Genomic DNA, 15000 nt, shown 5'->3' on the forward strand with positions numbered 1-15000 from the left:
CACACACACACACACACACACCATGTAGTGTAGTGGTTAGCACACTCGGCTCACAACCAAGAAAGCCCAGGTTCAAATCCATGGCGTGGCGAGGCAAATGGGCGAGACTCTTAATGTGTAGCCCCTGTTCACCTAGCAGCACTGTCCCAGTGTGTGGTGTGTCAGTGGTCTCAGTCCTATCCAAAGATTGGTCACTATGAGCTCTGAGCTCTTTCTGTAGAGGAACGGCTGACTGGGTGACCAGCAGATGACTGTAAGTGAATCACACACACACACACACACACACACACACACACACACACACACACACACACACACACACACACACACACACACACATTCACACACACATTCCTTAAGTGCACCATAGCCTTTTATTCTCTAAGGAAGAGAGGACTGGTCCTTACACAGCATAAAAAATAATTACTACAATAACTAAACTAAAAGTACAAATATTGTGAGGATGGTCTCTCTGCAAGGAGAGTATGTGAAGGAACTAGAATGTACACACTGGATAACACCTAAGACAGTGCAAAAATTGTCAACAATTAAAGAAAAAAGTAAAAAGAGCAGTGCAAAACATTAACATAAGAAAATATTTGAACAATTAAGAAATAAAAGCAGGGCCACATGAGTGTAACTCTGATCTTATATACTATGGGAAAGTTAATACATACAAAGACACACACACACACAAACACACACACACACACACACACACACACACACACACACCTGCATAACATCCTTGAGGGACTGGTCATGAGTGGTGATAAGCTGGTCAAGTCGTTGGTCACTTTTGCGGTACTCTCTTTCCAGCCTTGCCTTCTCACGGTCACGCTGCTCATTGCTCTCACTGGCTGACAGAGTCCGGATTACTGACATCAACAGCCCACTCTGAGGAAGTAATGCAAGAGTTGTGAACTGTGACCAATATAAGTTGATTCTTTCTATTTAAGGTGGACTAAAAGAGAGAGAGAGAATTCTCAATGAAGTACATGGGTCACATATAACAGTGGTGTGTATCTTTACTACCACAAATTGTTCATTCCTGAGATATTAATTTTTTATCAGATTTACCATTAAGGTAGGTTAGGTTTAATCAGATTAGGTTTACTTAGGTTAGGTTAGATTTAGTTCATGTTTTTAATGAATTTCTGCCTGTTTACGTGTGTGTGGGGCATATATAAAAAAATTTTTAATTTGCAGTAGAAACGGTTACTACATTCATTCAAAGCACATCAAAATCTATCAGAAAATGTTGTTTCGTCCGAAAATGTTAGATGGGTGCACTTATATAAATTTATCCTTAAACACCACAGTATGACCAATCTCATGTTGTCACTACTTCAACTAACTACAGGTATACCCAATATCAATTCAAAGTTTTGTCTCTGACCCTACCCTGACAATCTCTCAGCATGCCCCATGAAGAAAAATCATCATTCTTCACATGACTTTTTTGGGATGTGCCCGAGCCAGCATCTGCTTACATTTCGTTTGGAAGATTCCTTCATTATTACCTCATCAAGACTGAAGCAAGACAATTAGTTTGATATTTATAGCAAATGACTAATCCACAGCAGCTAGCATAACATCTGGGGTGTCCAGGGAGACAAAGTCCATCCCTGCTCCGAAGTAGCCAGAGGACTGTCAAACAGGTTAATGTAACTTTGGGGATACACGACTCTCCCAATTTGTTAGGTGAATGTTTGCTTCCATACTGTAAGATCCCATCTTCTCACCCACGGGGTAATATGAGACTTCTATCCTAATGGGGGCTATGCCTCTCTTGGAGCCCCTAGCCCATCTAACGGTATAAGATTTGTGTTTTTCTTGACGTTTTTTTCCCGGCCTGTCTCAGTGCACCAACAACAACCCTCCACTCAGGACATGTCATCACAACTCTAGGTCAAATATTACATTTCATAACATCATATGTGCTTGAAAATACTATTTTGCACATTTCGGCAAGTGCTTGGAGCCACGTACCGATTCTTTAGGGGGGTGTTTGCCACCCCGGGCAGGTCGCTGGGGCGTGCCTGTGTCTGCCATCTTTGTTGTGTGTTCGAGCTGCCTCATGCGACTCTGGCTTCCACTCACTCTTTTCGTCCTGACCAGTGAGTTATTTTGTATCATTGGTCTTGGCTTCCTCCTTATCTATATCTACTTCTCATTCTGAACAGCAAAAAATAATATGATATGAGCGTATAACTGGTGGCGAAAAAAAATAATAAGTCTTTAGGTACTAAATGACGTAAAAGGGTAAAGGGAAGAAGTGACACTTGGTTACTTTAACAGCTGCGGCGAGTACAACTGTAAGGTAAGGATGGGAACACTTAACTACTAGTGCAGAGTGGCAGTGCAGGGCACAAGTAAGTTATCCTAAGGAACGTGTACAAAGAGCCAGAGCAGTACAGTCTTAAGCCAAAGGGGAGAGCGTTAAAAACGCGAAGTGTAACACTTGACCACAAGAACAAACACGAATGAGTTAATTAAAATCTGCTCTCAGACACACGTACGTCACTTGAGCTTCGGAGACCTCTCGTCCATAACCAAGCGTCACCAAGACAGTATTTTCCTGAGTTTTCTCCACTTTTCCCACTTTTATTTTTACTTAAGCTAGACCTTACAATGGAAGAAGTGGTGACAGAGTGGTCAGCACTCGGATGTGGTCATTTCGGTGATCTGAGTCCTACCGGAAGCTGGCCATTTTTCAAACTATCGCTGAATAGCCGAAGAACACCAACACGCTTACTATTGACCTTACCTACCCTTGACGGGAACTGCACTGGGTAGCTCGGAGAAATTATGAACCTCTGCAAGGGCATTACTCTAAAAATCTGCATCGTCCACCCCTTGTTGGGTCTCACAAAAGGTTTTCAGGAATATCCACCGTCGTTATAGGGCAAGAAACAAAAAATAAATAAATAAATAAAGTAGTTTTCCGTCTTGTCATTAAAGGGAGAATATTCTCTAGGTAAAACTCAGCAGGCATCTCCAGGTGTCTCTAAATATCGCCAGTTATCCCCACTGGTGTTCTCATGTATTCCAAAGTATCAACTGGTATTCCCAGGTATCCAACAGTGTTCTCAGGTATTCCGAATTAACAAGTATCCCATGTAATCTGAGGATATTCTTGGATATTCCCAGGCACACATTCCCGTTCTTTCCTGCTCGATAAGACTCGGGATGGTGTGCGATTTGTGGGGCCGCGTGTCCCCTCATGCAAGTCTTCCGTTCAGGCGATTTGAAGTGTGATTCGTAATGCCTCGAGTGACGAGCAGAGCAAGGTTTCTATTTTAGTATTTCCTATTTATTTATTTTTATTTTTTTTTTCCATCCGTTTTCTTAGCCATTTTTCACATTTCTGTATTTTTAATATTCCCGCGTTCAGCTTTACGTTTTACTCTCCCATTTTTTTTTTTTATTCTTCCTTTTGTTCAGTATTTTTCCCTTTCCATTTTTCAATTTTCCTAGTTTTCCTTTTTTTTCCCCCTCGCCTTTTTAACCTGCCCGGACGGAGATTGATGCAAGCCTAGGGGTGGAGGTGTGTCTTTTTTCTTTCTTTTTTTTTCTCTCTCTCTCTATCACCTTGGTAGTGTTTGAGAGCTTATTGGGAAAGGTGCTCACTGACAGAGTGCTCACGTGTACTGATAGGGGGCTGGAAGGGGATCAGCAATCAGAACAGAACAAAAAATAGTTCAAACTTTTAAAATTTTGGTTTACGAAAGAGATAGGAAGAAATTGCTTCTCAAATAGAGTGGTAGATGAATGGAACGGACTCAGTAATCATTTTGTTAGTGGTAAGACATTAGGGAGCTTTAAGAGAAGATTAGACGGGTTTATGGATGAGGATGATAGGTGGAAATAGGTAGGTATATTTCATACAGGGACTGCCACGTGTAAGCCTGGTGGCTTCTTGCAGATTCCCTTATTTCTTATGTTCTTATGTTCTTATGTACTTCTGACCTTGAGCATTCTCACTTATTCATTTAGTTGTTTATCTATTTTCAAATATGTGACCGGTTAGTCAGTACAGTACAGAAAAAAAAAAAAAAAAAAAAAAAAAAAAAAAAAATATATATATATATATATATATATATATATATATATATATATATATATATATATATATATATATATATATATATATATATATATATATATATATATATATATATATATAAGTTGTAATGAGGCTTTGACCATCAAGCCAGAGCTTTTATTAGGGCCCAAGAATCACTTCCTCTCACAGCAAAGGATGTATTTTGACTATCATACGATACATAAAATATAGTTATATGCTATGCAGAGTTATATATTCTTATTGTACTTGCATAAATAATTTGTGGTTGAGTGTTTGTGTCAACTACGAAACAGTGTCAGTCTGTGCCAGCTTCTTGAGCCTCTTGACAGGATGCTCTGCTAAATGTGAGTCATCCTGCACAGGGGTAAACGTAGCTGATGCGGTCTTCTGGTAGCAGCATGTTGTAAAGTTGTGAAACCAGTGTCAACAGGAAACAAATGTAAGGAATTATGCGCAAAAGATTAGTTTGATGGTGTATGATATCCAGTAGTTTTAAGTTTGAACTCTTAAGATACATTTACAAGTGTGACCGAAGTTTAGTTGGTAGAACTACTACCGAAAGGAATTCTGGAATTACTTATTGCATCTTCATAAATTTTCTTTGGTATGGTACCAAAATTGAGTCAACCTCAGGGAATCTGCTAGGCAAGCCGTCAGAGAACCATCACCCGTGGCTGAGCAGCTCTCCTTAGTCTTGCATGTCACTGATGGCTCAGGAAGGCCAACAACATTATCCACGGATTCAAAAGAATCCTGGAGGGCAGCTCTGCTGGTCGGTCCACTACTGACTATACTAGAGAGGTCTCCAGCTGCACTCTTTGTAGCCCCTACACCAGTGGTAACAGCAGCAACATCGTCATCACCACTGTCATCCACTGCTTCACTAGGGTCAGTGTTGCTTCTAACGTTGTTCCCATCAGTAGAAACACTGGCCATTTTCTTTATAATTATAAGTCTTGAATAGCAAAAATAAGCAATCACGGCTTCAATTTTGGCTTGTTTCAACAAGGGAATTTGAGTTTTCTTGACTGCTTGCAAAGCTGCACACAAATATCCATTGATTTAAATGATGGCAGCAAAAGCTTTAAGATGTTTCAAATTTGAAAACCTTTTAAAGCAGGTGATGATAGTCGGTTGGCAATATGGAATGTACTGACCCATCTATGGGCTCGTTCCTGTTGAACATAAGGTAACTGTGGTTTCTCTTCAAGCAGATGACAAACTTCAATGGCTGACATCTCCCATGTTTCCCCTGGTTCCTCTTCTATTTCCGTAAGGTACAGGTTGTTCCATCTTGTATAATCCTCTTAAAAGTTGATATGATTCATTCTTGAACAGCCTCCAGATTTGATTGCAGATCTTGATCTTGAATACAGAAACCTTCAACACACAATGCTGCTCACGGTAAAGCTGAAAAAGTAATGGTTGCATGCAGATATTATGATATAGCAAAATGATCAGAATATAGAAATTCATGTAATCGAGTAACTCTTGTGAGCATTAAGCACACAAACAGCTACCCAAGCTATCAGAACCACTCTTCATTACCATTTAGCCACGATATCTTCACAAGTTTAGAACTCAAGGTCTTCTTCATTAGGCAAAGGTGCAAAGTACTCATCCACCCTTTCGGAAGTAACTTCCTCAAGAGTCTTGGGTTTCCACTGGGGGTTGTTGTCCCGGTCCATCAGGACTGACCGGACGCCTGCCAGAATGTGATCCTTATCAATCAATAAATACTCGTATCACAGACAGTTGACAAACTCGAGCACACAGGGTGAGGTGACCAACAGGTATGCACTGATTCAATACTTACAGTACAAATCAAGTAATTAAAAATGTCTCCACACAATGTGACAACACTTTAAACCTTAAAATACTGATGCTAAACCATTACTCTTATATATAAATAGGTATCTACAGTTCATATCCCACTTACTGAACCAATGGAAAGAAAGATGAAAATACAATTTACTCACAAAATGGTTACTAGAGCTTGTTATTGCACTCTAGTTATTTTATGCATTATATACTTTATTTTTGAGGTACACACAAAGTTGAGAGGTAATTTGAACAAAGTAATTTTCATATATTGACCAGATAAAACAATCTCCATGTGGGATGAATACAATACTGAACGTACATACCTAAGGTATTTGCATACTTATTGGTCATCTTATCCTATAGAATACTTCAAGATAATTTCTATCTTCTAATAAAATAATGCAAGAAAAAGCATTGCAGAGTGAAAACATAACAATGGAAAATACAGTGAATCATCAAAATGGTTTAGGCCATTGTGAAGAACACAAAAATAAGACAGACAAAATATTGTATCAAATACTATAAATTATGACACACATTTGTAAACTAACACACACACACACACACACACACACACACACACAGAGAGAAAGAGAGAGAGAGAGAGAGAGAGAGAGAGAGAGAGAGAGAGAGAGAGAGAGAGAGAGAGAGAGAGAGAGAGAGAGAGAGAGAGAGAGAGAGAGAGAGAGAGTGGTTAGGTACTTGTTACACAGACCTTCACTAAAGTTATGCTCCTTATACATGCGCTTCACAGTGCGGTACTCCATGGTGAGGCATTCCTGCAGGGTGAAGTGTGCTCCTCGCTTCAGCACCTGACACGTCACTTTCAGAGAAGATGGTGGCATTCCCTTAAGGATCTCCAATTGCTTCAGTGCCCACTCAGAACCATCCTATAATAAGCAAATAAAGGCACTCATCTGTCAAATGTAACTACAGTGGTACCTCAGGTTGCAAGTACCCCTAGTTCTGAATAACTCAGGTTATGAAAAAAGGCAGCGAATATTTGAGTCGCGAGTGGTGTAAACAGTACCCTCTCAAGTTTCGCGCTTGCTTTCTTCCGAAGACATGGTGCTGAACTCGAGGATCACGAAACTCATGGTACTGAAAACACTGGAAAACGCTTATTTATTCCGACCACAGTCCAGAACTGCATGTGTGCGTTTTGCTCTCACATCCAGCGTCCACACTATAGGACTTGTGCGGCGCTTCACGGTGTGCCGGATGAGTCCAATGACCATATATGGTATGAGAGCAGGTCCATGTGGCTCGGCACGGAAGATGTGGAGAGAGGCATTTTGTGGTGCTGACGCGCAACTCAGAGACAGTCCATTCCTTGCACCAAAGCTTCCTCTTTCCTTTTTTCAACTTTGTGGGCGCAGCTCCCACAATATTCCACAGAAGGGCTACGCTGGCAGCGGCGGCATCCATGGACACCGCTGCTCTGCTGATAGTTTAGATGATACTGAGCAGGAAGAGTAGCGCAGACTCGTGTGGCGGCCCATGCCGGATTGTGCGGCCGATCACACCTCTAATGCTTTCATTCTCCTGGTTCATGAAGTGCCGCGCGAATCGTAGTGTGGTTAGGCCTTTAAACTGTGTGTGTGTGTGTGTGTGTGTGTGTGTGTGTTTGTGTTTGTCCTCACATCTGGTGTGACGCAGTACCATCACATCCATCGCAGTGGTGAGACACCTTTTTTTTTTTTTTCTTCAATGTGATGGCGCCATCGCTGGCCTTCGTCTCTCCCTCTCTTGCATGCAAGCCGGCGTGACTACTGTTGTGGCTAATAAGTGGCTCATATGAAGAATTTTAATGTTCAGGTATGTGAACTATATACTACACGGAAGTACGCATACAACACATATCATGTATGTATTTATTTTTACTATCTGTGATGCCAATGCGTGTCCCATACGTGACGAAAGCACGAAACTCGGGCAGATAATGCACAACAGTCAAGATGGTAAGAATATATGACAACGGGAAACTTGAGGATCGTGAAACTCAGCGTGAAATTCAGGGGCGGTACTGCGCATGCTTGTATCACTCTTGCCCAATACGGAGAAGACTTATAGTGCAAGTAAAAACTTGCAAAAACTCACTTCTAGCCTTTGCAATAACACCTCTCTGATACGGTCTTGTTTACAGTTTTTTTTATGGTCTGATCTGCTCTCTCGTTTCCTTAAGTATCAAGCACTTGTTTGAATGGGCAGAAGACTCAAATCATCTTTGTTTTCCACCAGGCTGCAAGTGGAAAAGAAAGACATGCCCAACCATGTTTGTTCTCCCTTGCTCTCAGTCATCATGTTGCTCTTATAAAGGTAACAGCCATGCACTCACATCCTGATTCTTTTGTGCTCCTCAGTGTGTTCTTTATACTTTTACTTAAGTTCACTGTATTTACGTATGCCAAGATGTCATCCACGAATAAGCAGAGGATGATGCTAGTAAGAAGAGGAAGGGCATAGTTACCAAAAGAAACTAAAATGGACATGAAAGAACATCATGGCTCCAGTACTACCGAACATAAATTCTATCTTCTTCGTTCATTTCCGCACTTATTTCTGAACTTGAAATCATGTTCCCTTTAGATTTTTCGCATCTTGTTAAGCTTATTTTATTTATTTATTTATTTATTTATTTATTTTTATTTTTTTGCATTTCATTGAAAAAAAAGGCAAAGAAAGTTCGTCAGAATTTTTCCTTTCCTTGTCTTGTCTTCAGAGGCATCAGTAACTCAGCATATCTAATACTTATAATTTTTTCTTTGTTTTTAATTCCTCTCTTCTTCACATAACAAAGACTGCTTTCTCCATCCCTATCTTTAATTTACCTTTTGTACAGTATCTTTTTGACATACTATATAAATAAACAATACGAAAATAAGTGCTTGAAAATACCTTCTCCAGATTTCTAAAAATCTCTTCCACAGTGGCACCTGAGAAGCAAGACTGAATCTTAGGGAGCACCGGCTGCAGGGAGAATGGTGCATCCTTACTGAAGGTTGCCTCCTGCAAAGATTTCAAGGTCTGTCAGAGCTGTGGCCTACAGTTTATTAACAAACTAAATTACCATAAAGAAATGAATAGTGCAGGGTTTTATTTAAAGAGTTAAGAGGATGGAAAAGATTAATTACATAAGTTAATCATATTCTCACAATGAGTAATTTCCCTGCACATGACTGATAAATGGCTTTCTTGTCATCTTGTTGAGCATGTTTATTTTTTTTTTATGTAAGAGGGCTACTGGCCCAAAGGCAATAAAAATATCAGGGAAGAAAAAGGCCCATTTGAATGCCAGTTCCTAAAAAAATTGCCAAACAGAAAAATCAAGTGAAAGAGGATAAGTGTCTTGAAATCTCCCTCTTGAAAGAGTTAAAGTCATAGGAGGGACGAAATACAGAAGCTGGCAGGGAGTTCCAGAGTTTACCGGAGAAAGGGATGAATGACTGAGAATACTGGTTATCTCTTGCAATAGAGAGGTGGACAGAAAAGGGACGAGAGAATGTAGAAAGTCTTGTGAAGCGAGGCCGCGGGAGGAGAGGAGGCATGCAGTCAGCAAGATCAGAAGAGAAGTTAGCGCGAAACTAGCAGTAGAAGGTGGGGACTCCAAGGATGGTGTTGGAGTCGCCATAAGATTTAAAATTTTGAGTGAAGAGTATGTGTGTGTGTTTTTTTTTTTTTTTTTTATGTAGGAGGGACACTGGCCAAGGGCAACAAAAATCCAATAAAAAAAATACCCATGTGTGTGTGTGTGTGTGTGTGTGTGTGTGTACTGGGTGCATGTAAGAGTTGTGTGAAGGAAGAGAGTTGTCTTTAGAGGGCAGGCTGTGACTGTCCCTTGTGTTGTGAGACACAAAGGGAAACGTTCAGCGAGTTCACAGCTGGCTCAATGGAAAGTCCTCAATACCCCCTGATCCAGTGCAACCGGTCCAGTGCTTGAAACCTCAATGGGAGCAACTGTCGTTTCGGCAGGTGTCTACTGCCTGTTCATACTCACTCACTCACTCAGACAGACTCACCTCATGGAACTTTTGTAATACAGCAGCCACATCCTCCGGGCATGCAAACTGCAGGTCCAGTAAGGCTTCTTCTAGTTCTCCAATCCTTGCTCCGTCACACACATGGGTGGCTACACCTGCCTTTAGCACATCTCGTCCTTTTAGTCGATGGCCTCAGGCGAAAGTGATTATAGGTTGAAAGTACAGTTTATAATAATACAGTTTATAATAATGAAAGTATAGTTATAATAATAACCTACTGAAGCTTTTTTTCCATATAAAGGAAGCTGGCCCAGGACAAGAAAACATAAGGAAATGCAAGAGCTATTGTCAGTTTCCAAAAGGTATGTAACAGTGTCCAGAGGTGTTTTGACATTCCTCTTGTTAAAGAGTTAAACTTTAGAAAATGGTGAAAAGGCTGACAAAGAAAGAGTATTTCAGTTCATCAATGAAAGGATTTAAAGAAAGAAAAATACTGACAAAAGAGGGGAAAGGAAGAGGGGAGGGGGACAAGAATGAGTAGGCTGAAGAAGGGAGGAAGGCATGAAAACAGTGAGTTCTGAAAAGAATGAACATGAAAATAATGATAACAGATAGCAAGAAATAAGATACTGTGGTACAGTGTCAAAGCATAATAATAGTCACTTAAAGTCTTAGAGGAAGAAAATGGTACGTGATAATGTGAGAGGAAAACTCTGATGACAGAGACGTGTTAGTATAATTCTCTCTCTTCATACACACCAGTCAGAGCTAGATATGTTCCCAGCCGTCCCTCCAATCTGGGCAGAAAATAGGAACCACCAACATCAGCAGCGAGGCCAATGTTTACTTCTGGCATGGCGAAGATAGTGCGTTCTGTGGCCACCCGGTACTGGCCATGCACAGAGAGGCCTGCACCGCCACCCATGGTGATGCCTGTTCACACAGAGGAGATATGATTATGGTGCACTAGGCTAATGTGTTAAAAAAAAAAAAAAACAGACATAGAAGACTAGTGTCAATATAGAAACGACAGTAAGAGGACACAGCAACACTTTAAACAGGAGGAGATAAGGATGGACAGAAATGCATTTTCCCAAATACAACAATATGTAGATCAATGGCGTGTATTACGAAAGGAAGTGTTACGTGCAAAAATATACATAAACTTCTAGAAAATACAATGTTATATTTTTATTGTATCTATCACATATAATCAATTGTTTTCTACCAACTTGTTCTCTTTCATCTTAAAGGTTTGTTTTCCTTGTAACATACAATCCTTAAGAACATAAGAACATAAGAAATAAGGGAAGCTGCAAGAAGCGACTAGGCTTACATGTGGCAGTCCTGCATGACATATACCTACCTACTTTTTTCCACTTATCATCCCCATCCACAAACCCGACTAATCTTCTCTTAACCCTTCACTGAGATGTACCATTGGAGATGCATAAGAGTCAGTTCACCTCTGAAACACTTGTTGGTTACGTGTCGTTTGTTCATCATCGCGATTGCATCCTTTTAATCCCTTAGACTAGTTAACACACTAACCTTTTGACTGTGCTCTCTTTGATTGTACACATATATTTAATAACGTATATTATGTACAAACAATTTTTACTTCAACTTACTGCCACCTAAACTGAGTGAATGGTACTGGACCCACCTTGCTACCTACATGACTTGATATGGTGAATTACAATCAATACTATTCACTAACCAAAGGTAATACAGTAAAATCCCTCTTATCCGGCATCAACGGGACCGCCGACATGCCGGATACTTGAATATTGCCGGATACTTGAATAGAAGTGAAATTATGTCCACAATCACCACCCTACACTCACGCATCTTACCATAACAAAGATCAGCTGATCTTAATCAGCAGCTGATCTGATCAGCTGCTTAAGTGTAAGCAAAGCACAACACGCTTCCTCTTTTCTACAACTTTAGGCATGATGAAGGCGTCAGGCGATAAACGGTGCACACGTGGGACTGAGTCACTTCGCGCGGGTGGCGCGAAGCAGTGCGCTCTGGTAGCGAGGGGACAAAGTATGCCTCGCGCGGGAATTTTAATCGATTTTATGAGTACACATTGATTTTTTATTGATTTTAAGGCTCGGGGAAAAATGTGCCGGATACTTGAAGCTGCCGGATACTCGAATGCTGGATAAGAGGAAGATTTTACTGTAACACTATGCATACGCACATGAATTATGATCATAGAAGGAAAAATTGCATTACATTACAAAATATTAAATATCACAATGCCAAACAAAAGTTCATAGTATATAAAAAGGAGCACTTCATACGTACCATCAATGAGGGCGATGTAAGGGATACGAAGAGTCCCTATGAGGTAGTTGAGGATGTATTCGTCACGGAAGAAATACTCTCCCACGGCATCTGGCTTCCCTACTGTCTCAACAATGGCTCGCACGTCCCCTCCAGCACAGAATGCCTTCTCTCCCATCCCTGAAAGAATATAATTCTCGCAGAGATGGGGGCTAACATGCTTAATTGATTTATTATCTTAACATCAAACAGAATACAAAAATAACACTCTTATTTTTGTGCAGAATAAGAGATTAAACATTGTTCAAGACCTATCAAGAAGAGAACATTTTAAGATGATTTTTAGTGTTAGTAAATACTGAGGAAGGACTGGAATGTATTGTAGTCCAGGGAATCAGAAGAAAAATCTGTGTCCATTTAAGGAGCCGAAAATTTATTACTACTACATTATCTTTATTTATTGATTTATTGAAATAGGTTTGTTTCTCACTATCCTAGTCTGGGTTCTTGCACCTTATGGCTGTGAAAGTACATACCAAATATATACATATGTGCATTTTCTCCTGATTCTCCGCCTATATGTTGATGGATAAAAACAAATAAATTGCAACAAAAAGTGTAACTCCAGTGACTTACTATTTATCCTTTGCTAAAACATACCAAATTCTTAAAAAACCTCACAATACGCAACCACATTTTTCCTCAACATCAAAGATTATCCTGAATCTTGCAAACTTGGAAGAGGGAGAGAACTAGCCATCTAATTAACCTACAAGTAAACAGAGAACAAACAAATAAAATAATTTACTTCATTAGTTATTAGTTTACGTAGTAGAATTATGCCTGTTAGAGGCGCAGCTGAGGTGGACCTCCACTGAGTGTTGTGTAGTTTCCTGGGTCCTGTGTAGCTTTTCCACCCCCATTATGACACACACACACACACACACACACACACACACACACACACACACACACACACACACACACACACACACACACACACACACATATGATGCCTTACCTTAGAATATCAACGGAACCTTGAGAAATTGACCTGAAATAAGAAAGTTTAAGAAATCTTGATCTGAAGGCTAGATAAACTGGCCATGAAAAGCTCTCGCCAAGGTCTGTATGATGTGTCACGATGAAGAAACAAGAGCCAAAGAAAGACTAGCCGTGATGTACCTTATGGTCTGCTTGGCTAATGTGTATTTTACTGGCCTGTCAGATCAAGGTTCAAGCCCTGATCACGTCTACCTCACTTTACTTACATAAATTACTTTTCAATGTTCCATAATGGAAAACACGGTTCTTAATCCTGTCATTACAACTGTATCTCCATCAAGGCACTCAAGGAAACGAGAATCCAAAACTTTTTCCAGATCAGGTCAAGGTCAAGGTCCCGCTGAATTTCAGGCAGCCTTGACCGTGACGTCACACACACACACACACACACACACACACACACACACACACACACACACACACACACACACACACACACCAACCTTTAATGATGACCAATCTCTTGGTGCTCTCCCATTCCTTGAGCCGGGGATGGATGAACTGAACCATTTCGTAGTTGAGGGCATTAAGTACCCTCGGCCTATTGAGGGTAATGACACCCTTGTCCTCCACTTCCTGCATAATAACTACAGGCTCGGGGGCTACATACATAGTGCGGGCGTGCAGCAACAGTGGGCGTACTACTACCGTGCTCAGCCTCAACGACCTCAAGTGACATGACAACATCCTGGAAGGTGAAAATAAAGGAACACAATGACATCAGGTGATGGCACAACCCCGAGGTGTCAAGGCAAACACAACAGCATCACCTCAACACCCTCACCAGCCACACTTCTTTGTCACGTCGTGTTAGTGTAGCCGCTGGGGTGTAGCTGCCTGCAGACCATCATGGCGCGAGGTAATCTGGGTATGCGGAGGAAACAATAAATTTAATAAAAATTAATATCTTAGGAATGAACAATTCGCAGCGTTAAAGATATACACCACTGTGTTATATGCAACCCAATTACTTCGTTGAGAACAATTTTTTTTTTTTTTCTCGTGAGACGGGTTCACTTATATATTAATATCCACTGTACGTAGTCAAACCTAAAAAAACTGCCACATGCACTGTACAGTGTACAGTGCATGTAGCAGCTAATTAAGTTTTGACCACTAAACAAACAGGGACAAATTCACCGCCATCAGTTGGCAGGGTGGCTTTGATTAGGACCCCGCACTAGGGTGTCACACTGTCGCGGTGGCAGGGCTTGATCTGCTTGAAGTCGGTGTCATCTTTGATGGCTCGCCTGTGACTGGAGGATTCGGTGCCCGTCGGGACTCTGTGAGTCTGTGGGCGAAGCACTCTTCCTTCAGCGGTATATGACCGCGATATTGCGGCGCATTTCCCCTTTTTACTTGTTTTATCTTTCAATCAGTCAACCTTGATTAGGTATCCTTCACGAATGGCCCCACCCACTAGTATACTGGCAGATATATTTCAACACGTTCACATAAACATATATTTTTTTTCTTTCTTATTCATTCTCTGTGATGATGACGTGTGCCTCAGGAAATGGAGGCACCTGATTTAATCTATTTTCATTTTTTCTTTAAAAATTTCCTTCTTCTTTTTTTTTTTTTTTTACTTCTTTAACCCCATAAGGTATTTATTTCCAGTCTGTTTCTTGTACGGCTTATGCCGGAGGGAGTGGAGGGTGGGGAGACAACCTTTGCTGTCCTTTTATTCTACTATCATCTTAGTAGTCTTAGGACAGGTCATCTTGTGAGGACTGCAAGGTCTGT

General features: G+C 40.7%; 2 protein-coding genes across 2 annotated transcripts in view; both read right to left on the reverse strand.

Moving 5' to 3' along the window:
- LOC135109968 (exocyst complex component 4-like) overlaps positions 1–2132 on the reverse strand; it is a 30845-nt gene extending 28713 nt beyond the window's left edge. The window contains exons 1-2 of the mRNA XM_064021916.1: positions 1993–2132; positions 736–897 (exon numbers count right to left, since the gene is read on the reverse strand). Of these exons, the coding sequence (XP_063877986.1) occupies positions 736–897; positions 1993–2082 (252 nt within the window). The 5' untranslated portion in view covers positions 2083–2132. The remainder of the gene's footprint in view (positions 1–735; positions 898–1992) is intronic.
- Positions 2133–4250: 2118 nt separating this feature from the next.
- LOC135106474 (3-hydroxyisobutyryl-CoA hydrolase, mitochondrial-like) overlaps positions 4251–15000 on the reverse strand; it is a 20088-nt gene continuing 9338 nt past the window's right edge. The window contains exons 2-9 of the mRNA XM_064015506.1: positions 13698–13942; positions 12211–12369; positions 10654–10827; positions 9934–10085; positions 8813–8923; positions 6630–6804; positions 5639–5795; positions 4251–5500 (exon numbers count right to left, since the gene is read on the reverse strand). Coding sequence (XP_063871576.1) covers positions 5665–5795; positions 6630–6804; positions 8813–8923; positions 9934–10085; positions 10654–10827; positions 12211–12369; positions 13698–13941 — 1146 coding nt within the window. The 5' untranslated portion in view covers position 13942 and the 3' untranslated portion in view covers positions 4251–5500; positions 5639–5664. The remainder of the gene's footprint in view (positions 5501–5638; positions 5796–6629; positions 6805–8812; positions 8924–9933; positions 10086–10653; positions 10828–12210; positions 12370–13697; positions 13943–15000) is intronic.

Source organism: Scylla paramamosain, chromosome 2 (genome assembly GCF_035594125.1).
Source record: "Scylla paramamosain isolate STU-SP2022 chromosome 2, ASM3559412v1, whole genome shotgun sequence".
NCBI lineage: Eukaryota > Metazoa > Arthropoda > Malacostraca > Decapoda > Portunidae > Scylla > Scylla paramamosain.